The following is a 27,812-nucleotide window of genomic DNA, read 5'->3' as shown; positions in this document are numbered from 1 at the left end:
GCGTTAGTTAGACGTTGCCTAAATGTTAAGCAAGCGTTAGTGTTACTTGAATGTTAAGTGAGCACTTTTTAAACCTGATTAAATATTAAGTAATTGTTAGTTAAACATTGTGTAAATGTTAAGTGAGCGTTAGTCAGACGTTGCCTAAATGTTAAGTGAGCGTTAGACGTTGCCTAAATGTTAAGTGAACGTTAGTTAGACGTTGCCTAAATGTAAAGTGAGCATTAGTTAAACCTTGCTTGAATGTTAGGTGCGTGTTAGTTGAATATTTCTTGAATGTTAGGTGAGCACTATTTAAACCTGATTAAATATTAAGTAATTGTTAGTTAAACATTGCGTAAATGTTAAGTGAGCGTTAGTTAGACGTTGCCTAAATGTTAAGCAAGCGTTAGTAAGTGTTACTTGAATTTTTTTTTTAACCTGATTAAATATTTTTTGAACCTGATAAAATATTAAGTAATTGTTAGTTGAACATTGCTTGAATGTTAGGTGAACGTTTGTTAAACGTTGATTGAATGTCAGGTGAGTGTTAGGTGAACGTTGCTTGAATGTCAGGTGAGCACTATTTAAACATGAATGAAGCGATTGCTAATTGAAGGTTAGTTAAACGTTGCTTGAATGTTAGTTAAATGTTCAGCTAATGTTCAGCTAACTGTCTCAGTCTGTGGGAGTCGCGGCGGGTAAGTAAACGGTTTGCGAAAGGGGACTTTTATTTTGAAGGCGCGTTTCTCCTGTAGCCATTTTGAACGGAGCCCCGCTCCGGTGTGTTTTTATCTCTTTACTGTTTGAGTTTTTCTGTGTTTAATAAAGAAAAGCTGCAGAGAGAGAGAGAGACATGGAGGAGGTGAGTTCAGATTAACAGCAGATTAAAGATTGATTTAACCAGTTTAACTGAGTGTGAGCGGATTAATCCCGGGTTTAGAGGATAAATAATGATCTACAGCTCTTTATCTTTATTATTAATCACACACTGATTTATACACTGATAAATACACAACATTATACTTATTAACACTGTAGCTGGGGGTAAATATGTGTTTATAGTGTTTTTATAGGTATATAAACTGTGAACACTGTGTTATTACTGCAGTCTGGTAGATAATCTAATAATACAGCAGTGAATAGAGCATTCAGTTACCTACTGTTATTATTCATTATAACATTATGACATGTATTTATGTGAAACTCATAATATTATATAGATGTATTAAACAGAGTGGTCTATTTTAAGAGTTTATTTATTTTATTGTTGATGATTATGGCTTACAGCCAATGAAAACCCAAAATAAGACCAATTGTACTTTTGGCAGTGTGGGCAGTGTGCCAAATCCTGCTGGAAAATGAAATCTGCATCTCTATAAAAGTTGTTTTCAGCAGAGGGAAGCTGTAAGATATGAAGTGCTGTAAGATTTTGTGGGAAAACAAAACTGCACTGACTTTAGACTTGATAATAAAACACAGTGGATCAACACCAGCAGATGACAGACATGCCTCTCCAAACCACCACTGATCATCAGTAAATTTTACATTTCATTTAAAGTAAATCAAGGTATCAGAGTCTGGAGGAAGAGTGGAGAGACACACAGTCCAAACTGCTCGAGGTCTAGTGTGAAGTTTCCACCAATCAGTGATGGTTTGGAGAGTCATGTCTGATATCTGCTGGTGTTGATCCACTGTGTTTTATTATCAAGTCTAAAGTCAAAATCTTACAGCACTTCATGCTGAACCTCTTCTGACAACGTTTAAAACCAGCCTAATTTAAAAAATAATGTTGGAAAGTACCTGTAAAGGTCTGTAATGTGATTTATTCTGTTGTTTTATTGTCCAGAGTCCATCTGAGAGCCGACCAGCGCACTCCAAACCCTCAGGTGATGCTCCTCTCCTTCATACACACTCTAACCTACGTGTTCCTTAGAAGTAATGAAATACACCAGTCCTGCTTAAATTTTAATAAACACTTTCTAACCTTTAAAAAAAAGCTCTTTTATTGTGGTAAACGCGTCTCACTGAGAAGTACTGCTTAGGCCAGTCAGCTCTCCACTCTGCTCCGCCCCTAAACCCATACATCACCAAGTGCTCCTCCCAAACTACTCTTCACATTATTTTTTTAACCTGTTTTCAAATTTGATCTTAGGGTGGAGTCAGCTAAAATCAGAGGGGAAGATACGATAAGAAAATTTGTTTCTCTGATTTTGCTATTTATAGGTTTATGTTTGAGTAAAATGAACATTGTTGTTTTATTCTATAAACTACAGACAACATTTCTCCCAAATTCCAAATAAAAATATTCTCATTTAGAGCATTTATTTTATAGAAAATGAGAAATGTCTGAAATAACAAAAAAAAAAAGATACAGAGCTTTCAGACCTTAAATAATGCAAAGAAAACAAGTTCATATTCATAAAGTTTTAAGAGTTCAGAAATCAATATTTGGTGGAATAACCCTGGTGGTTTTTAATCTCAGTTTTCATGCATCTTGGCATCATGTTCTCCTCCACCAGTCTTACACACTGCTTTTGGATAACTTTATGCTGCTTTACTCCTGGTGCAAAAATTCAAGCAGTTCAGTTTGGTGGTTTGATGGTTTGTGATCATCCATCTTCCTCTTGATTATATTCCAGAGGTTTTTAATTTGGTAAAATTTAAAGAAACACATGTTAAGGAGTCTGTCTCACCAAATTTGTCTCTTCTTACTTTCTACACATTAAACTAAAGTCTCTCAATAAAAGTTGGTTTCCTGACTTATCTTAATTTACCTTTATCTTTAAAGAGAGTCTAAAGGAGAAGGAGAAAGATGGGGGGAGCAGTGAGAACACAGCGACGTCCAGCTTCACCAAACCATATACAGGTAAACCTGCAGTTAACACGCAAGCTCTGCTGTGTCCAATCAAATTACACCACCATGATCATGTGACCGCTGATCTCTCTCTCTCTCTCTCTCTCTCTCTCAGGTCATGCTGCTAAGTCCGCTCCTCCCTCGTCTCCGTCTGCATCCTCCGGTCGAGCGAAGATGAGTGTATGTGGGCCGGGCAGTAAAAACCCCTCCTCCTCCTCCTCCTCTTCCTCTCTTTCTTCATCCTCCTCTTCCTCAGCCCCACCCCCTAAAGTCCACCGCGCCCGCAAGACCATGAACAGACCCCCCATCACACAGGTGACCATTAGCAATTACATATTACTGTTATAACAGTGACTGAATTATTTTTAGGTAATGTGTCATTTATAGCAGGAACTGAATTATGTCTATTAGATGCTAAATCATACGTAGCAGATACTGAATCATTTGTATTAGGTGCAGAATTATATAAGGTAGTTACTGAATCATCTTGTAGTAGATACTGAATAATTTATAGTAGATACAGAATTAAATATATATATATATATTTATATATATATATATTTATAGTAGAATTAAATATATATATCATTTAAGGTAGATACTGAATCACTTGTGTTGGGTACAAAATAATATATGGTAGTTACTGAATCATTTATACAGCTAACTGAATCATATTGTAGTAGATACCGAATCATTTATACAGCTAACTGAATCATATTGTAGTAGATACTGAATCATTTATACAGCTAACTGAATCATATTGTAGTAGATACTGAATCATTTGTGTTGGGTACATAATTATACATATGGTAGCGACTGAATCATTTGTAGGATTTACTGAGTCATTTTTGTAGTAGATACTGAATTATTTGTGTTGGGTACAGAATGATATATATGGAAATGACTGAATCAATTATAGGAGGTACTGAATCATTTTGTAGTAGATACTGAATGATTTATAGTAGATACAGAATTAAATATATATATAGTAGTTACTGAATCATTTGTAGTAGATACTGAATCATTTGTGTTGGGTACATAATTATACATATGGTAGTGACTGAATCATTTGTAGGATTTACTGAGTCATTTTTGTAGTAGATACTGAATTATTTGTGTTAGGTACAGAATTATATAAGGTAGTTACTGAATCATTTTGTAGTAGATACTGAATGATTTATAGTAGATACAGAATTACATATATACACTGCTCAAAAAAATAAAGGGAACACTCAAATAACACAATATAACTCCAAGTAAATCAAACTTCTGTGAAATTAAACTGTCCACTTAGGAAGCAACACTGATTGACAATCAATTTCACCTGCTGTTGTGCAAATGGAACAGACAACAGGTGGAAATTATTGGCAATTAGCAAGACACACTCAATAAAGGAGTGGTTCTGCAGGTGGGGACCACAGACCACTTCTCAGAACCTATGCTGTTTGGCTGATGTTTTGGTCAGTTTTGAATGTTGGTGGTGCTTTCACACTCGTGGTAGCATGAGACGGACTCTACAACCCACACAAGTGGCTCAGGTAGTGCAGCTCATCCAGGATGGCACATCAATGCGAGCTGTGGCAAGAAGGTTTGCTGTGTCTGTCAGCGTAGTGTCCAGCGCTGGAGGCGCTACCAGGAGACAGGCCAGTACACCAGGAGACGTGGAGGAGGCCGTAGGAGGGCAACAACCCAGCAGCAGGACCGCTACCTCCGCCTTTGTGCAAGAAGGAACAGGAGGAGCACTGCCAGAGCCCTGCAAAATGACCTCCAGCAGGCCACAAATGTGCATGTGTCTGCACAAACGGTTAGAAACCGACTCCATGAGGATGGTATGAGGGCCCGACGTCCACAGATGGGGGTTGTGCTCACAGCCCAACACCGTGCAGGACGCTTGGCATTTGCCAGAGAACACCAGGATTGGCAAATTCGCCACTGGCGCCTTGTGCTCTTCACAGATGAAAGCAGGTTCACACTGAGCACATGACAGACGTGCCTGGAGACGCCGTGGAGAGCGGTCTGCTGCCTGCAACATCCTTCAGCATGACCGGTTTGGCAGTGGGTCAGTAATGGTGTGGGGTGGCATTTCTTTGGAGGGCCGCACAGCCCTCCATGTGCTCACCAGAGGTAGCCTGACTGCCATTAGGTACCGAGATGAGATCCTCAGACCCCTTGTGAGACCATATGCTGGTGCGGTTGGCCCTGGGTTCCTCCTAATGCAGGACAATGCTAGACCTCATGTGGCTGGAGTGTGTCAGCAGTTCCTGCAAGATGAAGGCATTGAAGCTATGGACTGGCCCGCCCGTTCCCCAGACCTGAATCCGATTGAGCACATCTGGGACATCATGTCTCGCTCCATCCACCAACGTCACGTTGCACCACAGACTGTCCAGGAGTTGGCGGATGCTTTAGTCCAGGTCTGGGAGGAGATCCCTCAGGAGACCATCCGCCACCTCATCAGGAGCATGCCCAGGCGTTGTAGGGAGGTCATACAGGCACGTGGAGGCCACACACAATACTGAGCCTCATTTTGACTTGTTTTAAGGACATTACATTAAAGTTGGATCAGCCTGTAGTGTGTTTTTTCACTTTAATTTTGTGTGTGGCTCCAAATCCAGGCCTCCATTGGTTAATAAATTTGATTTCCATTGATGATTTTTGTGTGATTTTGTTGTCAGCACATTCAACTTTGTACAGAACAAAGTATTCAATGAGAATATTTCATTCATTCAGATCTAGGATGTGTTATTTGAGTGTTCCCTTTATTTTTTTGAGCAGTGTATATAGTAGTTACTGAATCACTTGTAGTAGATACTGAATCATTTGTGTTAGGTACAGAATTATATAAGGTAGTTACTGAATCATTTTGTAGTTGATACTGAATGATTTATAGTAGATACAGAATTAAATATATATATATAGTAGTTACTGAATCATTTGTAGTAGATGCTGAATCATTTGTGTTAGGTACAGAATTATATATATGGTAGTTACTGAATCATTTATAGGAGGTACTAAATCGTAATTTGTGAAATTGAATCCTGCTGATTCAGTCCAGACTGATATTATTATTTAATAAGTGTTATCATCAGACTGATAGATCAGATTGATCAGGGTGTTAATCAGGTATATTAGTGGATAATAAGGTGTTATAATGATGTGTCTCAGGTTCGCTCTGTTGAATCGTCTGCTGCGTCTCCGGTGAAGCCAGCGACGGGAAGCCCTGTGGAGCCGGACTCAGGTTTCTGTGATGATTGAATAGTTTATCTGTTTTTTTTGTTTTGTGGGCGGAGTTATAACTGTGTTAATGTTATATCACTGTGTGTTTATGCAGTGAAGAGGCTGAAGGTGTCGACGGACTCTGACTCCACAGCGCCCTCTATAAAAAGCCCAGTAAAAGCACCAGAGGTGAGACACAGTACAGTCACTGATCAGCACAAGTTTGTGTTTTCTTTCTGTAAAATAATATAAATTAATATTGTAATGTGTTTATTTCAGCCCACAGTGAAGGAGGTGAACCCTGCAGTCTCTGTGGCGTCACCAGTGGTGGAGAAGGCGGAGCCTGTCGCTACGGCAACCAAAGAGCACCATGGTGGTTGGTTGGAGGACCTGGATGATGAAGCAGATGAGGAAGACTTCCACCTGATGTACAACAGCTACGCAGGAGACGACGTCATCTACTCCGACAGCAAGGTCACAATAAACCCATATTATTTATATTATATTATGTAATATATACATAATATATACAAAATTACACAATATATGAAGAAATTAGTCTTTTTATCAGAAAAACAGCTGAAGAATGTAAAGAATAGACCTTAAAAAAAGAGATATGCTAACAACTTCCTTTACAAAACACAATATTTTAAATAGTTCCATAACCACTGTAAACAAACCTAAAATACTCAATGTTTAAGTTTTAAAAGAGATATTTCTCAAATGCTTTATTGCACCAGTAAGACAATAATTTAGTAGCAATGTATAATGTTATTATTGAAACTATTAGAGCAGGGATGGGCAACTGGCGGCCCGGGGGCCGCACACGGCCCTCGTCATCACTCAGTGCGGCCCGCGAATAGATCAAAAATAATTTCATAATTTCATAATTAAAAAACAAACAAAAAAAAAAAAACAACAACAACAAACAACCACGAAAATTGACATTGACATCCAGTCCATTGTGAGCCAGCAGGCCAAACCACAGCTCTCTCATTAGCTTCAATAAATGTTGGGCCTCTGTGGTCTAGTTTTCTGCTATTATTGAATGAGCTATTTGCAATCAGTTTTTATCAGGTTTGTCTTTTGCCGTATTAAAATGCATTAATATGCAGAAAATAGTTGTTGATAAATGTTGGTGCTGTAAACATACAGATATGAATTCATATAAAATTTGTTCTTATTGAAAATCATTTGTAGCGTTTTTCATATTCAATTATTTGAAGTGTGAGGTCATGTGGCCCTCCAATGGTCATGCTGAAAAAAATGTGGCCCTCTCCATCATGGAAGTTGCCCATCCCTGTATTAGAGGCATTACAGTATTAAAATCAGCCAGAATTAAAAAAAAAATCTATTTCAAAAGCTCACTTTATTTCCATTACTATTTATCATCTTTTTTTCTTTTTTAAACAATTTATAAATTCTAAATATTTTTTTACAATATGCATAAATGTTTGTTCTTTTACAATACAAAAAGTATCTTTTTATCTGTTTTTCTTACCATTTCTAGTTATTAAATGGACCTGAAGAGCTTAAAAATAAATAGTAAATAAAAATTAAGGGGGAAAAAATGGGGGTGTTCTAAAACTTTTGACTTGATTTATTTTATTATTTTTTCTGTACTTTGCCTAGTTTTGAGTAATATGTAATCGAATAGGATTCCCTATAAGCAGAATTCCTATTCTAAATCATTATTACATATTTTTTCCAGTATTATCCCAAATATACAAAAATATAATAAATATAATTTTGACTAGTAAATGTCTAAAGCTGAAAAAAATGTCTAAAATGATATAATAATAGAGATTTAAAACTCTTTACATCCACAATGCATTTTTCTACTAGTTTGAGCTAATTCTGAGATGTGATTTTTGTACTAGTTACAGTTACTATGTAGTAGAGGTGGGTGATATGTGTTATTTCAACAATATACCTTTTTAACAAGCATATAATCAGTGATTAAAGTACATTAATAAACTGTGCATTTTATTACAGAGAGTGTAATTAGTTGTAATTATTTATTTGTATGTTAAAAACAGTTTATATTTTATAGCTGAGATGAAAGATGAATCTGGGTGTTAAATCTGTTGTTCCTCCTGCAGTCTGATGATGGAATGATGGAGGGACCTCTGGAGGTTCGAGTGGGAGGAGACATGACTCACCTGTCTGATCAGGTACGCTCCTTCAGCCAATCAGAGATCTTTGCTGTTGTTAGTTATGAAATACATTTGTTTTAAGCCAAATTGTATTAAAATACTGAACATACAGAGCTGAAATACACAGGCGTGCCAAAATTCATGGGACCCAGAATAATTTAAAATTACTTTGTATCGACAGTTATAATTATTATTATTGCTGTGAATATACTTAATATTGATTATTAATATGCCCTACTATTGATGATTGATTGTTTAGTACGCTGCGTCTGAGCTGCGGCCCAGAGCAGGTCTGAAGCAGCATCAGCAGCAGGAGGAAGAGCGAGAAGCTCCAGCAGCTGCAGAGACGGGTCAGAACCTCCTCAAATCTCTCTATAGAAAGTGTAACAGTTTCTTATTGTTTAATGAATTAAGATTAGAACTTGTTTAAAGTGTTAGTTTAAGATGAATTTATATGTTTTTATGTATTTTGTGTGTGCGTGAGAAATCTGTTCAGAACAGTGGCGGATGCTGGTCTTTCAAGGAGGGGAAGCTCAATTTCGGCCTACATCTTTTTGGACAGTTTTAATTTCCTTGAATAATCCTTTTATTAATTTAAATTATTTAAATTATTGTAATAATAACACAATACTTACTACTGGCCCCTGTTCATTTATGTCCTGAGATGGTTTCATCAAGAGGAATGGCCATCAGTACATTTTATTTATTACAGCACTTCCAGTCAGCCAGCTCACTTTATCAAACCAGAACAGCTGAAAATACCTGTTACTTTTCCCCACCTTTTACACCAAATTAATCTGAGCAGTTGATCTGCCCTGCTGCTGTTTAACTCTGAGTTTTTCTTCGTAAGGAAGACTATCAAATGGCTTCTCCAAAATCCGTCCACAACATTAAACTGTCTGACATTATGTGCAGCTTGCACTGGAGCGAGGCTAGTGTGAAGTGTGTCCGTGTTTTACACTAAAAGATCGCTGATTCGCTCATTTCGCTGTCAATCAAAAAGGGACTCCGCCTCAGACAGATCATCCAATCATCACGCAGAAGCTGAGCATCCGGGCCGGCCGAGGCCAGCCCACTGCCCCATAGACCCCCAGAGACGCTGAGCGTCCGATGGGCGGGACAAAGCCCAGCGTTTATCCAATGACTCGTCTGGTTTCGCCGCGCGCTTTGCTCCGCTATTGAAGTCTGTGCGCTGTTTAAAGCAGCGCTGTGAAGCTGCGGGAATGAGTGAGAGGAAAGCCGCGGCGTTACCAGTGATAAGAAGCTGATTCTGAACTAAGCTCAGCGCGGTGTAGCGCATATTTAATCAGTGACATGTACACACAACAGTATATATTTAATCACTTATTTTTACATTTTAGGGGAAGCTGAGCTTCCCTTGCAGTCTTAGAGCAATCGCCAGTGATTCAGAATGATTTTAATAACAATATCATAATTTACAATGACTTTTTTTTTCTCTAATCTGATATAATTTAACATGGTTTAAGAATATTAAATACTTTGTGTGTGTTGTGTGTTATTTCTGTGTGTGTGTGTGTGTCTACAGCTGCTCCAGCAGGGGGCTCCACTGATTACACTGAGGTTCCTCTGGGGTCGTTGGATATCTCGGCTGCAGACAGCCTCACTCTCTCCCCTCATGCAGGTCATTATCAATATATTATAATAATCATAAAACACTGTTTTAACCCCCTCATTTTTATTAAGTTATTAAACTGAGCTTTTTAAAAACATTTTTCAGGCTGTTAAAAAATAAATAAAGCTGCAAAATCTGTTGAGAATGATGTTCGTTATCATTGCAACACTAAAGAAGTATAGACCATAAAAACCATTAAAACATGAACAATGTGAACAATGATCCACAGACCTAAACATCAGTAAATTAGGATACAAGAATCCAATATAATTTCACATGGTTTAGGAATATAAAACATTTTCTAAACTAACTAATTTGTCTATATTGAGCTTTTAGTCTATGTCCAAAAACACACAAAAAACAGCAGTACAGCTATGCACTTCAAGATCATTAAACACAAATAAAACAACAACAAAAACATAATTTACTATAACTTTAGTCTAATCTAATATAATTTCACATGGTTTAAGAATATAAAATACTTTCCGAACATTTTTCTATTTTATTTATAGTACTTAACTATATAGCTTAAGTAATGTAAGATAATTTAACATGGATTATTAAAATAAAATACTTTCTGAACAAACACATTTTTTTTCTGAATCAAACTAAACTGCGCTGGCCAGAACTGCATGATTTTAACATTCTAACTTCTACATTATTTTTTAAAACGCAGTTTGATTTGTTACTTTGCTATATTGTGATTATCACATCATAGCTTTAAAAAAAAAAAAACAGGCATTAAAAAAAATATTGTCTCTCAGATGTATTGAATCGATTTGTAGATCTGTAGATCTGATATTCTCTCTCTCTTTCTGTGATAGACGGCAGTGATAGAGAGATGGAGCGGATGGAGGAGTTGCCGTTGTGTAGCTGTAGGATGGAGGCGCCACGTGTAGAACGGCTAACTGCACACACACACCGTACCTGCATGGCCATCGAGAGCATCAACGGACAGGTGTGTCTCTATAAAACACTTATAAATGCTCATATGATCCATAGGCTCATTCTGACAGACTGTAATACACTACAGGAAGTGTAGGGGGTGCTCTATAATGCTCTATAATGTTCCTATGATCCACAACACGCTCATTTTCACAGACTGTAATACACTACAGGAAGTGTAGGGGCGCTCTATAATGCTCTATAATGCTCATATGATCCACAACACGCTCATTCTGACAGACTGTAATACACTACAGGAAGTGTAGGGGCGCTCTATAATGCTCTATAATGTTCATATGATCCACAACACGCTCATTCTGACAGACTGTAATACACTACAGGAAGTGTAGGGGGCGCTCTATAATGCTCTATAATGTTCATATGATCCACACGTTCATTCTGACAGACTGTAATACACTACAGGAAGTGTAGGGGGCGCTCTATAATGCTCTATAATGTTCATATGATCCACAACACGCTCATTCTGACAGACTGTAATACACTACAGGAAGTGTAGGGGGTGCTCTATAATGCTCTATAATGTTCATATGATCCACAACACGCTCATTCTAACAGACTGTAATACACTACAGGAAGTGTAGGGGGCGCTCTATAATGCTCTATAATGTTCATATGATCCACACGTTCATTCTGACAGACTGTAATACACTTTTCTCCTGTGTTTCTCAGCTGGTGGGTTGTACTAATCAGATAGTGAAGGGGGAGACGATGCGTCCCTCCAGTCGTGTGTCTCTGATGGTGCTGTGTGAAACTCATCGCTCTCACATGGTGAAACACCACTGCTGCCCGGGCTGTGGATACTTCTGTCTGTCGGTAGGTTTGTAGACTGATAGTAGATCAAATATACGTTCATGTATTTGTAATATTGTATGAACAACTGTACCACATCCTGTCATCATCAACTATACACTATATTGCCAAAAGTATGTTTGACAGTTGGCTGTGGAATATTTAGTAGTGAGTAGTGAAATTTCACGACTGGACTTGTTGCACTTGTTGATCACTATGCTTGTATAGTTGTAATATACAGTATCAGTCAAAAAATTGTATGCAACTTAAATTTCTTATTGTATTTTTCGAACTATAAGATGCACCGAATTATAAGGCGCATTAAGTGACACTAGTTAGGATTCCTACTTCGAAGTGAACAAGGGTGTCGCCATTTTTCCCTTCTAATGATGAAGCTGAGGGGGAAGCACCTAAGTAAAAAAAAAAAAAAAAAAAACATTTTCTTTTAAAGTTAAACGAGCACTGAATGTTAATCTACACAGATTTCTCTCCTGAAAACTGTTTATTTAGGTGAGTAAAGCGATTCCATTTATTTACAGTAAGCTTAGATTTACAGTATTTTGTCCTTTGTTCCTTACAACCCAAATGATAGAGTTCATACATAAGGAGCACATTTTTGGATATTAGGTGTGCCTTACAGTCCGAAAAATATTATTTTAAAATGTTCTGCATTGTAGATTAATACTAAAATCATCCAAACTATGAATAAAAAAAATATGGAATTATTTAATGAACAAAAGAAAGTGTTAAACAAACCAGAATATATTTTATATTTTACATTCTTCAAAGTAGCTCCTCTTGTTTAGATGATCAGTTTTGAACATCTCTGCTGGATTTTCTCAGTCAGCTTTATGAGGTAGAGTCTCCTGGAATTCAGGCTTTCAGTTAACAGCTGTGCTGAACTCATCAAGAGTTAATTACTTGAATTTATTGTCTCTTAATAAAGTGTTTGAGAGCATCAGTTAAAGTAAAGTAGTGAAGAGGTAGAGTTACAGGTATACAGTGAATAGTGAATATTTGAGTAATGTTCGAATCCAGGTTATGAGAAGCAAGAAATACTCAACTAAGTAAAGAAAAAAAATGACTTTAAAGTCCATCAATTCAAAACAAAGTATTTAAGAACATTGAAAGTATCCTCAAATGCAGTCACTGCAGAGACCATCTAAAACATTAGAATGGTGAAACTGGCACTCATCAGGGCCACCCCAGGAAAGAAAGAGCGAGAGTTTCCTCTGTTGAACAGGATTATCTAAACGCTTCTTCACAGAGTTTATTTGGTTTGTTTAACACTGTTTTTAAGTTACTACATGATTCCTTATGTGTTTCTTCATAATCTGATAGATCACTTCACTATTCAGAAGAAATGTAGGAATAAAAAAATAAAAATAAAAACATTGACGTTTTTACCTGGTACTGTATAATGATTATGATTTAATAGTAGTAGTAATAAATGAATAATAAAGTATTGTGTGTATAAATGTTTAGGGAACGTTTCTGGAGTGTTGTCCGGACGTTCGTATCGCTCACCGCTTCCACCGCGGCTGTGTGTCGGTGCTGAGTGGGGGGCGGAGCCGGGGAGGTGTGGGCGGCGGCCTGCTGTTCTGCCCGCACTGCGGAGAGGACGCTTCCGAGGCCCAGGAGGTCACCATCCCCCCGGCAACACCGTCACCAGGGGCGACGGTAGTCACAGCAACCGCCTCCTCCACTACCGCCACACCCTCACTGCTCCCGTCCGCGCTCTCCGTGGCAACCACAGCGCTTAGCAACGAGAAGAGGACTGGTGAGCCAATCAGGTGAGAGAGTTTTTTTTCTTTTTCTTCTTGGCAAATTGTTGTATGTAGTAATATTATTTAAAAATTATATATAATGGCATAATTTTGAGATTTTTTTTAATTATTTTTATTATAATTTTTTAATCAGTGCTCGAATGCACTGGAGAGGTGAGGCCAGAAAAGGGGTGGAGCTACAGTTACAGCCTACCACTGCTTCAGCTGCTGCTACTGCTGCTGGAGGGGGCGGGATCGAGGACGTGGTTGCCCAGGGCGATGAGGGCGTGGACAGTGTTGGCCCCTCCCTCGTTCTGCCCAATGGAAAACCAGTCTGCCCAAGTGCAATTCCTCCAGGAGACAGGAGGGCGGCGCTACAGAGAGCCATTCTAACCCAGGATACAGAGAGGTATTATATTATTTAAAATATATATATATATATTTTTTTTTTTTTTTCATTGGCTGTTCCTATGAAATTCTGTCATAACCATTCCTGCATTCTGATTGGCCAGGAGGAAGAAGCTGAGGTTCCACCCCCGTCAGCTTTACCCAGCAGCCAAACAGGGGGAGGTCCAGAAAGTTCTGCTCATGCTCAGTATGTACCAACATCCTCCACCAATCAGCTTTCTCTGTGAATTTAAAGACAATTCATATTTTTGTCAGAAACTGAACGAAATGAAACATTAAGCTTAATTCAGAATAGCGTAAGTCTATTCTCACAGGATTTTAGTAAGTTATTAATTGTAACTGTTGTGTCACTATTATATAAATTAAATGGCATACATTATTTTTAATGTTTTTAATTTGCTTTTCAAAGAAAAAGCCATAACAAAACTACAATTTAAATATTTATTAAACATGGGATACTGTAAATATTTGAGCAGACTTGTCAGCAAAGCACAATGTAACCTAAATGAGTTAAAATAAAGGAGTCATTGTTATGTATTAATTATTTTGGACACAGAAAATTATTTTTTTTTCCATTCAATTTTAGAATTATCCAAATAATTCTGTGCATTCTACATGAGAAGAAAGAGCACTATTCTGCAAAAACAATAAACCTTCACACTTAGCTCAGAAGGTTTTACTGCTCAGTGACCAATGTAGTATGGAGCGACATTGGGTGTGTTGATGGTGTAAAAATAGCCATTTCTTTTCATAGTAACTCTATGCCCCCATCACTGGCATTGTAAATCTGTTGGGAGCATCAGCTAGAAGCTCTGTATTTGGGAATACTGGAGGGTGAATGGAGTTCTCCTTTAAGATACGATAGCAACCACCCAGCAACACCATAATTACCACCTACCATTATATAACAACTGCCTCCCTGCCTTACACTTTTATAACATTTTAAATTAATCTGTGTCTCTCTCTCTCACTTACTCTTTCTCTTTCTGTCCCTCTCTGTATCTCTCGTTCTTTCTCTTTTTCTCTCACTTTTTTCCCACTCTCTCTCTCTCTCTCTCTGTCTCTCTCTCTCTCACTTACTCTTTCTCTTTCTGTCCCTCTCTGTATCTCTCTCTCTCTCTCTCTCTCTCTCTTACTCTTTCTCTTTCTGTCCCTCTCTGTATCTCTCGTTCTTTCTCTTTTTCTCTCACTTTTTTCCCACTCTCTCTCTCTCTCTCTCTCTCTCTCTCTCTTACTCTTTCTGTCCCTCTCTGTATCTCTCGTTCTTTCTCTTTTTCTCTCACTTTTTTCCCCACTCTCTCTCTCTCACTTACTCTTTCTCTCTCTGTCCCTCTCTGTATCTCTCGTTCTTTCTCTTTTTCTCTCACTTTTTTCCCACTCTCTCTCTCTGTATCTCGCTCTCTCTCTCTCTCTCTCTCTCTGTCTCTCTCTCTCTCTCTCTCTCTCTCTCACTTACTCTTTCTTTTTCTTTCCCTCTCTGTATCTCTCGTTCTTTCTCTTTTTTCTCACTTTTTTCCCCACTCTCTCTCTCTCTCTCTCTCTCTCTCTCTCTCTCTCTCTCTCTCTCTCTCTTTCTCTCAGTGGAAGGTATAGATCCAGCCTATCAGCCGGATTCTCAGAATCGTCGTTCTGCTCTTCACGCTGCAGCTCAGCGCGGCCTGATGGACGTCTGCTACCTGCTCATACAGGTACAGCACACACATATTCTCACACACACACACACTACACACACACACTACACACACACACATTACTTTTTTTTTAGAATATTTTCTTTCACAGAAATACTTCTGTGAGCATGCTCACCCTGTAGGGGGCGATATTACATCATAAACAGAAGAAAAGCATGGATTAATCCTAAATTACCCCATAAACACTTTTCCCATAGTAGTGCACTGTGAAGTCAGGAAATGAGGGATTGTAACTCTAAACAGAGCTTATTACAGTATATTTATAATAGAACTGTGTTTATATATATCCATATATGTAATATAAGTGTTTTGGTGATTTGCAGGCAGGCGCTAAGTTGGACGCCCAGGATAAAACCCTGAGGACCCCTCTGCTGGAGGCTATCGTCAACAACCAGGTGGAGGTGACCCGGTTCCTCATGCAGAGCGGAGCCTGTGTTTACCATGTAGTGAGTACACACACACACACACACACACACACTGCCAGTGGTCCAATCAGACCTGCTACATAAGGCAGCTGCTGATAGTGATGTTTGTTAGCTCAGATGAGGGATTAGGGCGGGGCTGAATCAGATGTTTCTCACTATATAACATCATTCTCTCTCTCTCTGTTTGTCAGGAGGAGGACGGCTCTACTGGTCTTCATCACGCTGCTAAACTGGGGAATCTGGAGGTGGTCATGCTGCTGCTGAACACCGGGCAGGTGGATATAAACGCTCAGGTGTGTTCAGGACTCTGTTTATTGATTGATTTATTGATGTGAATTGTCGTGGGGTTATCTATGTACTGCTAATACAGCTTCCTCTCCCCCTGCTAATAATGATAATAATGTTATTGTTAGTGATGGTAATGATAATTATGATAATGGTAATAATAATAATGTTAATCCGCTGTGTATGTGTGTGTATGTGTATGTGTGTGTGTGTGTGTGTGTGTAGGATAGTGGTGGATGGACTCCTATAATCTGGGCAGCTGAACACAGACACATTGATATCGTCAGAGCTCTACTGAACCGAGGGGCCGACGTCACGCTCAAAGACAAGGTTACACACACACACACACACACACTACACACACACAGACTCTGCTCCTTTGATTTACTAATGAAATGTAAAATTTACTGATGATCAGTGATGGTTTGGAGAGACATGTCTGTCATCTGCTGGTGTTGATCCACTGTGTTTTATTATCAAGTCTAAAGTCAAAATCTTACAGAACTTCATATCTTACAGCTTCCCTCTGCTACTGACAACTTTTATGGAGATGCAGGATTTCATTTTCCAGCAGGACTTGGCACACTGCCCACACTGCCAATAGTACAAACTGGTCTTATTATATAATATTCAAATTTTCTGAGACACTGATTTTTGGGTTTTCATTGGCTGTAAGCTTCATAATCATCAACAATAAAAGAAATAAAGGGTTAAAACACTACATAATATATGAGTTTCACATTTTCAACTGAATTACTGAAATAAAGTAACTTTTCAATGATATTAAATTTTTTTATATACATTAGTATATTGTGCCATATATACCTTTTTAAAGTGCACTAATTACTCTTTATGCGTGTGTGTGTGTGTGTGTGTAGGAGATGAACGTGTGTCTGCACTGGGCGTCGTTTGCAGGCAGTGCTGAGATAGCTGAGCTGATACTGAACGCTGGCTGCCCACTCTCCAGTGTGAATCAGCACGGAGACACGCCCCTCCACATCTCCGCCCGCGAGGGGTACACCGAGTGTGTGACGTCAGTATCACCATTCACTCTCTGATTTTGCTATTTATAGGTTTATGTTTGAGTAAAATGAACATTATTGTTTTATTCTATAAACTACAGACAACATTTCTCCCAAATTACAAATAAAAATATTCTCATTTAGAGCATTTATTTATAGAAAATGAGAAATGACTGAAAAAAACAAAAAAAAGAAGCAGAGCTTTCAGACCTTAAATAATGTAAAGAAAACAAGAAAGTTTATATTCATAAAGTTTTAAGAGTTCAGAAATAATCAATATTTGGTGGAATAACCCTGGTTGGTTTTTAATCACAGTTTTTTTCATGCATCTTGGCATCATGTTCTCCTCCACCAGTCTTACACACTGCTTTTGGATAACTTTATGCTGCTTTACTCCTGGTGCAAAAATTCAAGCAGTTCAGACTCGCCCCTTCAGAAAATGTGTGTGTGTTGCAGGCTGTTTCTCTCTCGTGGAGCGGATATTGATGTCATGAACAGGGAAGGAGACACGCCCCTTTCTCTGGCGCGCTCTGATTCGCCGGTTTGGGTAGCGCTGCAGATCAATAGGAAATTACGCAGAGGAATAGCCAATCGGATCATCCGGACAGAGAGAATCATCTGCAGGTTGGAGTTTTACTCTGTACAATTTTAATCAAACTTAATTTATTGATTATATTAAATAATTAATATATATATGTGTGTGTGTGTGTGTGTTTGTGTGTCTGCAGTGATGTAGCTCAGGGGTATGAGAACGTTCCTATCCCGTGTGTGAACGGGGTGGATGATGAAGGCTGTCCGTCAGATTATAAATACATTGCCGAGAACTGCGAGACCTCCGCCATGAACATCGACCGTAACATCACACACCTACAGGTACACACACACACACACACACACACACACACACATACTGGAGAGTTAGCTAGCTAACACAATGACCTTACCGGAGAGTTAGCTAAGCAATCAGGAAGAGAACTACGGTTAGCGGAGAGCTATCTAACATTATTGGCAAGTTGGCTAACATGCTAACATATGAATTTTAGAGAAGAGCTAGCTAACTGGAAGGTATAAATAATTCTTAACTAAGACTATAATAAATACATATATTTTTTTATAATTTTAATTCTAGTTTGTCCAATTTTCTCCCCAATTTACACGGCCAATTACCCAGCCCACTCATTAGGACTCTCCCTATCACTAGTGATGCCCCAACGTGTGAAGTCAGACTCCGCTTCTTTTCGAGATGCTGCTGATGTAGCATTACCAAGTAGCATCAAAGCGCTAACGCTCGGAGGAAAGCACAGCGACTCGGTTCTGATACATCAGCTCACAGACACAGCCTTGTGCTGATCCACATCACCCTAGGAGTGATGAGGGGAAAGAGAGAGCGCCATCTACTGTACTGTACCCACCCAGAGAAAGAGCAAGGCCTGTGCTCTCTCAGGGCTCCGGCAGCTGATGGCAAACTGCATTAGTGCAATCAGCCTCCCGCTCATAGTGGCAGCTCTTTAGACCGCTGGACCACTCGGCTCCACTGTTAAGTGCCACTGTGCCTCTCACACTACCTGGGGGTACAAATCAATTATTTTCTGCCAAAGAAATTATGACTACATTTTGGGGTCTTAAAAAGGTATTTAAAAGCATTGAATTTGACTATTAAAATGGTGCAAGAACCTTCTATTATTATAGTATTAATTATTAGTAATTATTTGGGAGCTCACCTGATCTACTCTACCTGGTTTAATCCACCTGATCTACTCCATGTGGTCCCGCCCACCTGAACTCAACATACTGTAGTTTGTATAACTGATTTTAGACCATGTGACCCAGCTCTGCTGATGTACTATATGTGGCGTAGCCAGAGTTGCCAGGTTTGCGTTTTTCCCACCAAATTGGGTTTGTTTAAACCATAACGACATAAAGGAGGACAGCGGGAAAAGGAGATGGAGGGAGAAAGAGAGAGAGAGATGGAGAGATAGAGAGATAGAGAGAGAAATCACAATTTAACCAGAAATCACAAGGCATAAAAAATGTTAAAGAGGAGAGAAGAGAGTTCAGTAGGGGCGAGAGAAGTCTTTTTTTTGTTGTTGTTGCTAATTATGTTACTTTTAAATGTTCTTGGCTAATGTGATGTAACAATATTATATTATTATTAATGACTTTAAGATATATATATTGCAATACTGATAATAAATCCCTTAATACATCCCCAAAATAATTTATTAAAGTTGTACACATCACTTATAATTTTGACATTTGCTTTAAACGTTTAACAGACAGATATTTTGGGCTTTAAGTTTAAGCGTTTGAAGGGCGGGTTTTAGACTGACTTTGGGCTGGATGTTTTTGTTGGACCTGGCAACCCTGAGCATAGCCCACCTGGTCTAACCCACCTGTTGTAGCTCGATTGATCTTGTCCATGTGGTCTGGTCTACCTGTGATGCTGTGTAACCACTACTGTAACCAGTACTAATACTGTTGTGAATAAGTGATGTTATGATGATTTAATGATGTGTGTGTGTGTGTGTGTGTGTGTTTGTGTGTTGTGCAGCACTGTAGCTGCACAGATGACTGCTCCTCCAGTAACTGTCTGTGTGGGCAGCTCAGCATCCGCTGCTGGTACGACAAGGTACCGTACATCACTGATGCTGTTTTTAAAATGCATTATTAATCAATACATTTACTGATTATATACAGATAAATATAGTTTATGTGTATATATATATATATATATATATATATATATATATATATATATATATATATATATATATATGTGTGTGTGTGTGTGCAGGACCAGCGCTTGCTGCAGGAGTTTAATAAGATCGAGCCGCCGCTGATCTTCGAGTGTAACCTGGCGTGTTCCTGTTATAAGTCCTGTAAGAACAGGGTGGTGCAGGCTGGCATGAAGTGAGTGCAAATGACGAAACCCTCCCTAACTATGGAGATCTGCGCAGGCGCAGCAGCCAGAACTAGCAGAAAAGCCCTGTTTTTAGTGCATAACTGAATCAAACGCTAAAAAAAATTTCATGAGGTTTTTATCAGATTTTATCGATGATGTAAGGTATGTAGTTTAAATGATAATTAAAATAAAAATCTCCATATAAATAGATAAGAGGCTGGTCTTTCTAGGTTGGCAGGTTTACAGTTTTCTATTTTTTTTATGTCTGCATCTCACAGTCTATATTTCAGGGAAAAAAAATCATAAAAATACTGATTTCCTCATTTTTTGTATTTTTTTCATTTTTGATTATACCATCATATTTTTGTTACAAGACGCAAAAATAGAAAAATCAGTGTAGTGAGAGAGAATTTTCCTTTTTTTTCTATAAATGGATGAAAACACATTTCTAGTTTGCTGAAAATGGGATATATATATGTATATAATAGAGTTTTACACCCAATTTTCTAAATAGTAGCCTCAAATAGTCCGAAAAATTAACTGATACCATTTACTCTGACTGAAGTGCCCCTAATCAAATAATATATAAAATAAAATAAAATAAATTATCACATTCAGAGTGTGTTTTTACAGTGAATCACAGTGTGAACGAAGCTTTAGAAACTGTTTTTTGAGGATGTTGTGGCTTTAAGTGTGTCAGATTCCTCCCTTTACCTCCTCAGTTTTCTGTCAGTGTATAAACTCTACTGTATAAAGAAAGAGCTCCACTGTTAGAGTATCACTGCAGCAGGGAGATACTCCAGTTACTCTCTCTGGAGAGCTGGAGTTCATATAATAAGGTCAGGTGAGCAGAACTACCTGTAAAAACCCTGAAATGTAATATTGGTACTGCTGTGAGTACTGTAGATCATAACAGCAGTGCCAATATTACATATTATTATACCACAGTTCCATTATCACTGTTTATTGAAAGATTTTGAGTTAAAATACCAGTTAAAATAGTTCCATTGCTGCTCTGTTTGTAGCTGTGCTGTTTGGTTTGTAAGCGCTGCATCGTTGCTAGGTTACCTGTATGTGGCGGAGTAATACGTACATGGAGAGCTTCGGTTACAGTGCATTACCGGCTGATAACGGTACTCATAGAACGCCTCTCAGCCAATCACATTGCAGGGTCGGAAGTAACTGTGGTATAATGGATGATATTTATAACCATTACAGGCTATTGACTGGGTGAGACGTGTTAATATATATGTTAAATATATAGAAACTGCTGAATATGACCGTGTGTGTGTTGTGTGTGTGTGTTAGAGTGCGTCTGCAGCTGTATCGCACTGAGAAGATGGGCTGGGGGGTCCGAGCCCTGCAGGATATTCCACAGGGCAGCTTCATCTGCGAGTGAGTAACAAATTTATCTAAAAAAAAAAAAATAGAATATCATTAAAAGGTTGCTTTATTTCAGTAATATAGTTAAAAATATGAAACTCATATATTATATAGATGTTTTAAACACAGAGTGATCTATTTTAAGCGTTTATTTATTTTATTCTTGGTGATTATGAAGCTTTCAGCCAATGAAAACCCAAAAATCAGTGTCTCAGAATATTATATAAGACCGACTGGTACTTTTGGCAGTGTGGGCAGTGTGCCAAGTCCTGCTGGAAAATGAAATCCGTATCTCCGTAAAAGTTGTTATCAGCAGAGTGTGTGTGTGTTTACGCAGGTATGTTGGGGAGCTGATCTCTGATGCAGAAGCAGACGTTAGAGAAGATGATTCGTATCTGTTTGATCTGGATAATAAGGTATCACCTGTATAATGTACATGTTTAATAGAGCAGGTTAAACCTGCACACCTGTTTAAATACTGTCTTATCTAATACTGTGTGTGTGTGTGTGTGTGTGTGTGTTTGCAGGATGGCGAGGTGTACTGTATTGATGCTCGTTACTATGGTAACATCAGTCGTTTCATTAATCACCTGTGTGACCCGAACATCATACCTGTGCGAGTATTTATGCTGCATCAGGACCTGAGATTCCCCCGCATCGCCTTCTTCAGCTCCCGGGACATCCTGACAGGACAAGAGCTAGGGTAAAACACACACACACACACCATACACACACACCATACACACACACACCATACACACACACACACACAAACACACACCATACACACACTCACAAGCAGCCTCATACCAATAAGACAATAATACGATTAATATTTTTGCATACACTACAGCACCGTATGCTCAGATATTGCTACACATATTTGTGCTACATCATGCTAAGATTTGGTTTCATTCTTTCTCGAGATGAGCCTTAAAGAAGGTCAGGATTTTAGATGATCCTCATCCTCACCCTCACCCCCCAACTCAATGCCAACACATCCCCTACTCATCTCCAACCTCACTCCCAACTTAACCCCAATCACATCCCCAACTCAGCATTACCCCCAACACACCCCAGCTCATCCCTAACTCAACCTCACCCTTAGCTCAACACATCCCCAACTCACCCATAACTCAACCCCAATACATCCCCAATTTAGCCGTACTCCAAGCTTAACCCCAACTCAACCCAAATTTATCCCCAGCTCATCCTTATCCCTACCCCCTCCCCAACTCAACCCAATCACCAGCTCACCCCGGCTCAGTTTTATCCCCACCCCATTCCCAACTCAACCTCATTCCCAGCTCATCCTTATTCCCACCCCATTCCCAACTCAACCTCATTCCCAGCTCATCCTTATTCCCACCCCATTCCCAACTCAACCTCATTCCCAGCTCATCCTTATTCCCACCCCATTCCCAACTCAACCTCATTCCCAGCTCATCCTTATTCCCACCCCATTCCCAACTCAACCTCATTCCCAGCTCATCCTTATTCCCACCCCATTCCCAACTCAACCTCATTCCCAGCTCATCCTTATTCCCACCCCATTCCCAACTCAACCTCATTCCCAGCTCATCCTTATTCCCACCCCATTCCCAACCCCACCCCATTCCCAACCCCACCCCATTCCCAGCTCATCCCCGGCTCATCCTTATTCCCACCCCATTCCCAACTCAACCCCGTCTTCAAGTCATCTCCGGCTCATCCCTGGCTCATCCATATCCACACCCCATACAACTCCATGCCTAACTCATCCATAGCTCATCCTTATCCCAAACTCTTCCTCAAACTCAACTCAACCCCGCCTAAACTTTATCCCCAATGCATCCCCAACTCATCCCCAAATCCTCCAATCCAGCAGTTTTGTATGGAGCTCCATCATTCCAGAGAACACAGTTACTCCACTGATCCACAGATCAGTTCTGGGTTTGCTGGGTTATACCCTCTATAACCCACACCTGGCATTAGACATGGAGTAGACAGGTTTCTGTTTATGTATCTTCTTCAGAGGTACATAACTACATTCTATTTGGCGGAACTAGAGAGACTAAACAAGCTGTGTAGAGGAATAATGCATTTACAAGATGCATTTTAATATTTGGACCTGTAGAATGAAAACAGCAAAGGTCCACGCACTGAACCTTGAGGTACACCACAGGGATTTACGGTACATATATATGATTTGTATGTATAGTTTGTTAAAACTAAGTTGTATCGTGTGTTTGTTTCTATCAGGTTTGATTATGGAGATCGGTTCTGGGATATTAAGAGTAAGTACTTCACGTGTCAGTGCGGATCTGAGAAGTGTAAACACTCGGCGGAGGCCATCGCCCTGGAGCAGAGCCGACTCGCCCGTGTGGAGGCGTGTCCTGAGTCCGGGAGCGACCCGGCGCTGAGCATGCTGGGAAACTCCTAAACCCTGCTGTGTGTATGACTTCTGGAGAGGACCTGACGGAAGCAGCTCCCTGCAACCAGGGTACTGACCAATCACGGACCAAACGCTGACCAATCACTGACCAAGACCTACAGTTCCTCCAACAACAGTTCAAGTTCCAGCCAAACCAGTGCAGAATCAGATTCACACAGTTCTACCCTGTTAACCCCACATGCAGTCGATCAGCTGTGATTTGTTCAGGGTCTGAAGCTCACTTCTTCAAGAGCTACGGGGCTAATGTGGCTAACAAGTAATAATACCTCATGTACACTAATTAGCATGCCACTAACTGCATGTCTTAATCCCCCCATGCTCTCCTGTAACCATCTGAACTGTTCCCTCAGCAGGTAAAAGAGGTCTAATAAAAGCTTATAAGCTTTTACCTACGTTAGCATTGTAACTTCAGTGCTAATAAGTTAGCGTAAAAGTATTGCTCTTTTTTTAACTACATTAGCTTTACAATTCCAGTGCTGATTTATATGGTGTTGATTGCATGTTAGCTACATTAGCTTTGCAGTGTAAAGAAGTTAAAGTTGGCATATGAACTACATTTCTCACATTTCTTTACTGCTGATTAGTGAGGAAACAAAATATTTTATTGCATTTTATCTACGTAGCATTGTAGCTCTGAAGCTAATTAGTAGGGTATCAGCTTTCATTACAATTAGCCTCATGTGTTCAGTGCTAAGTAGTGGGATATAAGCCTGTATAACTTGTTTACTACATTAGCTTCATAGCTTCTGTGCTAATTAATGGGATATCTTTGCTAATTAGTGGGATATGAACTTTTATAGCTTTCTAGCTGCATTAGCTTCACAGCTTATGTGTTAATTAGTGGAATATATGCTTTAGATGCTTTATATCTACAGTAATGTCATAGGTTCTATGCTAATTGGTGGGTTATGTGCTTTTATAGCTTGTTAGCTACATTAGCCTCGTAGCTTATGTGCTAATTAGTTGGATATAAGCCTTTAAAGCTTGTTAGCTATATAAGCCTCATAGCTTTTGTGCTAATTAGTGGAATATGAGCTTTTATAGCTTGGTAGCTACATTAACCTCATAGCTTCTGTGCTAATTAGTTGGATATAAGCCTTTAAAGCTTGTTAGCTATATAAGCCTCATAGCTTTTGTGCTAATTAGTGGAATATGAGCTTTTATAGCTTGTTAGCTGCATTAGCCCCATAGCTTCTGTGCTAATCAGTTGGATATAAAGTATTAAAGCTTGTTAGCTATATAAGCCTCATAGCTTCTGTGCTTGTTTGCAGGATATGAGCTTGTAAAGCTTGCTAGCTACATTAGCCTCTTTGCTCCAGTGCTAATTTTTGGAATATGAGACTATATAGCTTGTTAGCTACTTTATCCTCATGACTTCTGTGCTAATTATTGGAATATGAGCTTTTAAAGCTTGTTAGCTACATTAGCCTCTTTGCTCCAGTGCTATTTATTGGAATATGAGCTTTTAAAGCTTGTTAGCTACATTAGCCTCATAGCTTTTGTGCTAAGTAGTGGGATATGAGCTTTTATAGCTTGTTAGCTACATTAGCCTCTTTGCTCCAGTGCTATTTATTGGAATATGAGCTTTTAAAGCTTGTTAGCTTCATTAACCTCAAAGCTTCTGTGCTAATCAGCGGGATATGAGCTTTTAAAGCTTGCTAGCTACATTAGCCTCCTTGCTCCAGTGCTAATTATTGGAATTTGAGGCTGTATAGCTTGTTAGCTACATTAGCCTAATAGCTTCTGTGCTAATCAGTGGGGATATGAGCTTTTATAGCTTGTTAGCTACATTAGCCACATATCGTCTGTGCTAATCAGTGTGATATGAGCTTTTATAGCTTGTTAGCTACATTAGCCTCGTGGCTCGAGTGCTAATTATTGGAATTTGAGGCTGTATAGCTTGTTAGCTACATTAGCCTAATAGCTTCTATGCTAATTAGTGGGATATGAGCTTTAATTCCTTTATATCTACATTAGCCTCATATCTTCTGTGCTAATTTGTGGAGTATAGCTTGTTAGCTTGTATAGCTTGTTAGCTTGTAAGCTACATTAGTCTCATAGCTTCTGTGCTAATCAGCGGGATATGAGCTTTTAAAGCTTGCTAGCTACATTAGCCTCCTTGCTCCAGTGCTAATTATTGGAATTTGAGGCTGTATAGCTTGTTAGCTACATTAGCCTAATAGCTTCTGTGCTAATCAGTGGGGATATGAGCTTTTATAGCTTGTTAGCTACATTAGCCACATATCGTCTGTGCTAATCAGTGTGATATGAGCTTTTATAGCTTGTTAGCTACATTAGCCTCGTGGCTCGAGTGTAAAACGAGGAGTCAGGTCTCAGGCGCTGGATGTTTCTCAGCAGTCAGACTGTGTTTGGGGTTAAAGGGCTGAACTGTGACTCAGATCTGAATCTACAGGGTTTATCAAAGTTAATCAGAAGCACGGTGATGCTGATCCAAGTCCAGATTCATGTCTCCAGTTGTGAAGGACGTTTTAGATGTTTTGGACAAGTCGGATGTGTTTGACCTTCAGACTGACCTCTGTGGGCAGCTTTATGGAAAGGTGCTGTTTATTTTTCTCATGCGAGTCACTGTTTAAACAGTGGTGCTGCTGCCTTTGATTAAGTGAGTTCTGAAGAAGTGTGAAAGAACAGGAACACACACACACACACACACACACAAATGCAAAGTGAAACAAGACCCTAATCATACATTTGTATCATACATTTGGAAAGGCTGTGTTCAGACTGCAGGCAAAATCATATTATAATTGCATTTGAAAGCATCTCTAAATGTGATTACTAAAATAAATCTGGATTTTATTTCTAGATACACCAAAAAAAATCAGATTTGGAGTGGCAGTGTGAACATAGAACAGCCTCATGGTTCTTTAGGGCATGCATACAAATTAAGACTATAAGACTTGCATAGACTATGTTCACATTACACAGGCTGAAGTGACTTAGGGTGTTTTTACACCAGCACTATTTGTTCCAGGTAAAATACAAACTGGTTTGTTTGCATTCTTGGTGTGGTTCGTTTGAGCAGGTGAGAACATGATCCTGTCTCGATCTGACCCGACCGTCAAATATACTCCTTTTATTTAAGCTAATTGGATGTTCAGGTGCAGTTTACCCTGATTTATTACCAGATAATTACTGGAGTTGAGTTGTGTTTACACTGAATGCTCTTTGTGTAGAGTTCAGTACATGAACATCCCATTAAAAATACTGTATTTTAAAAGGGTAGCAGCAAAATTGTTGCTGTGTTGGAACACAAAGAGACTTCTTCCTGTATTTACCTTTCAGAGAGCTCTGACCAATCAGAGAAGACAATGCATTTGGTTGTGTTATTTGGGCTGCTTTTCTTGGACACAAAACTGATGAATTTAAGTTTAAGTTGAACAGAATTAGACATGTCGAATTGAGTTTGTTTTTGCCGTTCACACTGCCACACAAACGACACACCCGTGTCAGATATGGCCAAAAAGATCAGATTTTGGCCACTTTTTTCTATTAAAGTGACTTAAGTTTGATTAATAAATATCAGATGTTATATATCCACACAGCCCTGAAAACATCAGATCATGCATACTGTTACAGTGACAGATTCACTTACATTTATGAATGTAAACCTTCAAAAATGGTCAAATCTGATCTAAACTGATTAATAAGGCGTGTAATGTGAACATAGAACACTGCCTGTGTGTCAAACGGATCAGTGCTCCCTATCTAGTGCCCTCAGTAGGGTGTAAACGGTTGAAGCTCGTTCCCTGTGTTACATTTTCATGTTCTTCTCAGTTCTGAACTGAAGTTCTGTGGGTTGGACGAGTTTAATACGTGTGACTGAATGTTTTTCATCATCGTTATTATTATTAGTTTTAATAAATATTATTTGATACAAAA

At 39.0% G+C, this 27,812-nt stretch overlaps 1 protein-coding gene across 1 annotated transcript; it reads left to right on the top strand.

The window, feature by feature from the left end:
* The first annotated feature begins 739 nt into the window (after positions 1–739).
* On the top strand, positions 740–27,812 carry LOC103023021 (histone-lysine N-methyltransferase EHMT2-like). Its single transcript, XM_049472898.1, has 28 exons — positions 740–844; positions 1,829–1,868; positions 2,771–2,848; positions 2,952–3,151; positions 6,002–6,074; positions 6,168–6,241; positions 6,332–6,526; positions 8,155–8,226; positions 8,468–8,558; positions 9,755–9,850; positions 10,666–10,799; positions 11,477–11,620; positions 13,082–13,389; positions 13,517–13,771; positions 13,875–13,957; positions 15,352–15,458; positions 15,785–15,907; positions 16,078–16,179; positions 16,397–16,501; positions 17,050–17,204; positions 17,650–17,817; positions 17,922–18,066; positions 19,745–19,822; positions 19,988–20,103; positions 21,404–21,490; positions 21,816–21,894; positions 22,006–22,181; positions 23,720–27,812. Exons 1-28 carry the CDS (start codon positions 836–838, stop codon positions 23,898–23,900), a joined length of 3,474 nt encoding a protein of 1,157 aa, XP_049328855.1. The 5' UTR covers positions 740–835; the 3' UTR covers positions 23,901–27,812.

This window comes from Astyanax mexicanus, unplaced genomic scaffold (assembly GCF_023375975.1).
Source record: "Astyanax mexicanus isolate ESR-SI-001 unplaced genomic scaffold, AstMex3_surface scaffold_31, whole genome shotgun sequence".
NCBI lineage: Eukaryota > Metazoa > Chordata > Actinopteri > Characiformes > Acestrorhamphidae > Astyanax > Astyanax mexicanus.
This window is presented reverse-complemented; position numbering and strand designations above follow the sequence as displayed.

What these genes read in the sequence shown, in the direction of transcription:
- LOC103023021 (XM_049472898.1), top strand. An exon ending in TCATCTACTCCGACAGCAAG is followed by an intron (nt 6,527 to 8,154) that starts GTCACAATAAAC and finishes TTCCTCCTGCAG; the next exon opens with TCTGATGATGGAATGATGGA. An exon ending in GTAACATCACACACCTACAG is followed by an intron (nt 18,067 to 19,744) that starts GTACACACACAC and finishes TGTGTTGTGCAG; the next exon opens with CACTGTAGCTGCACAGATGA.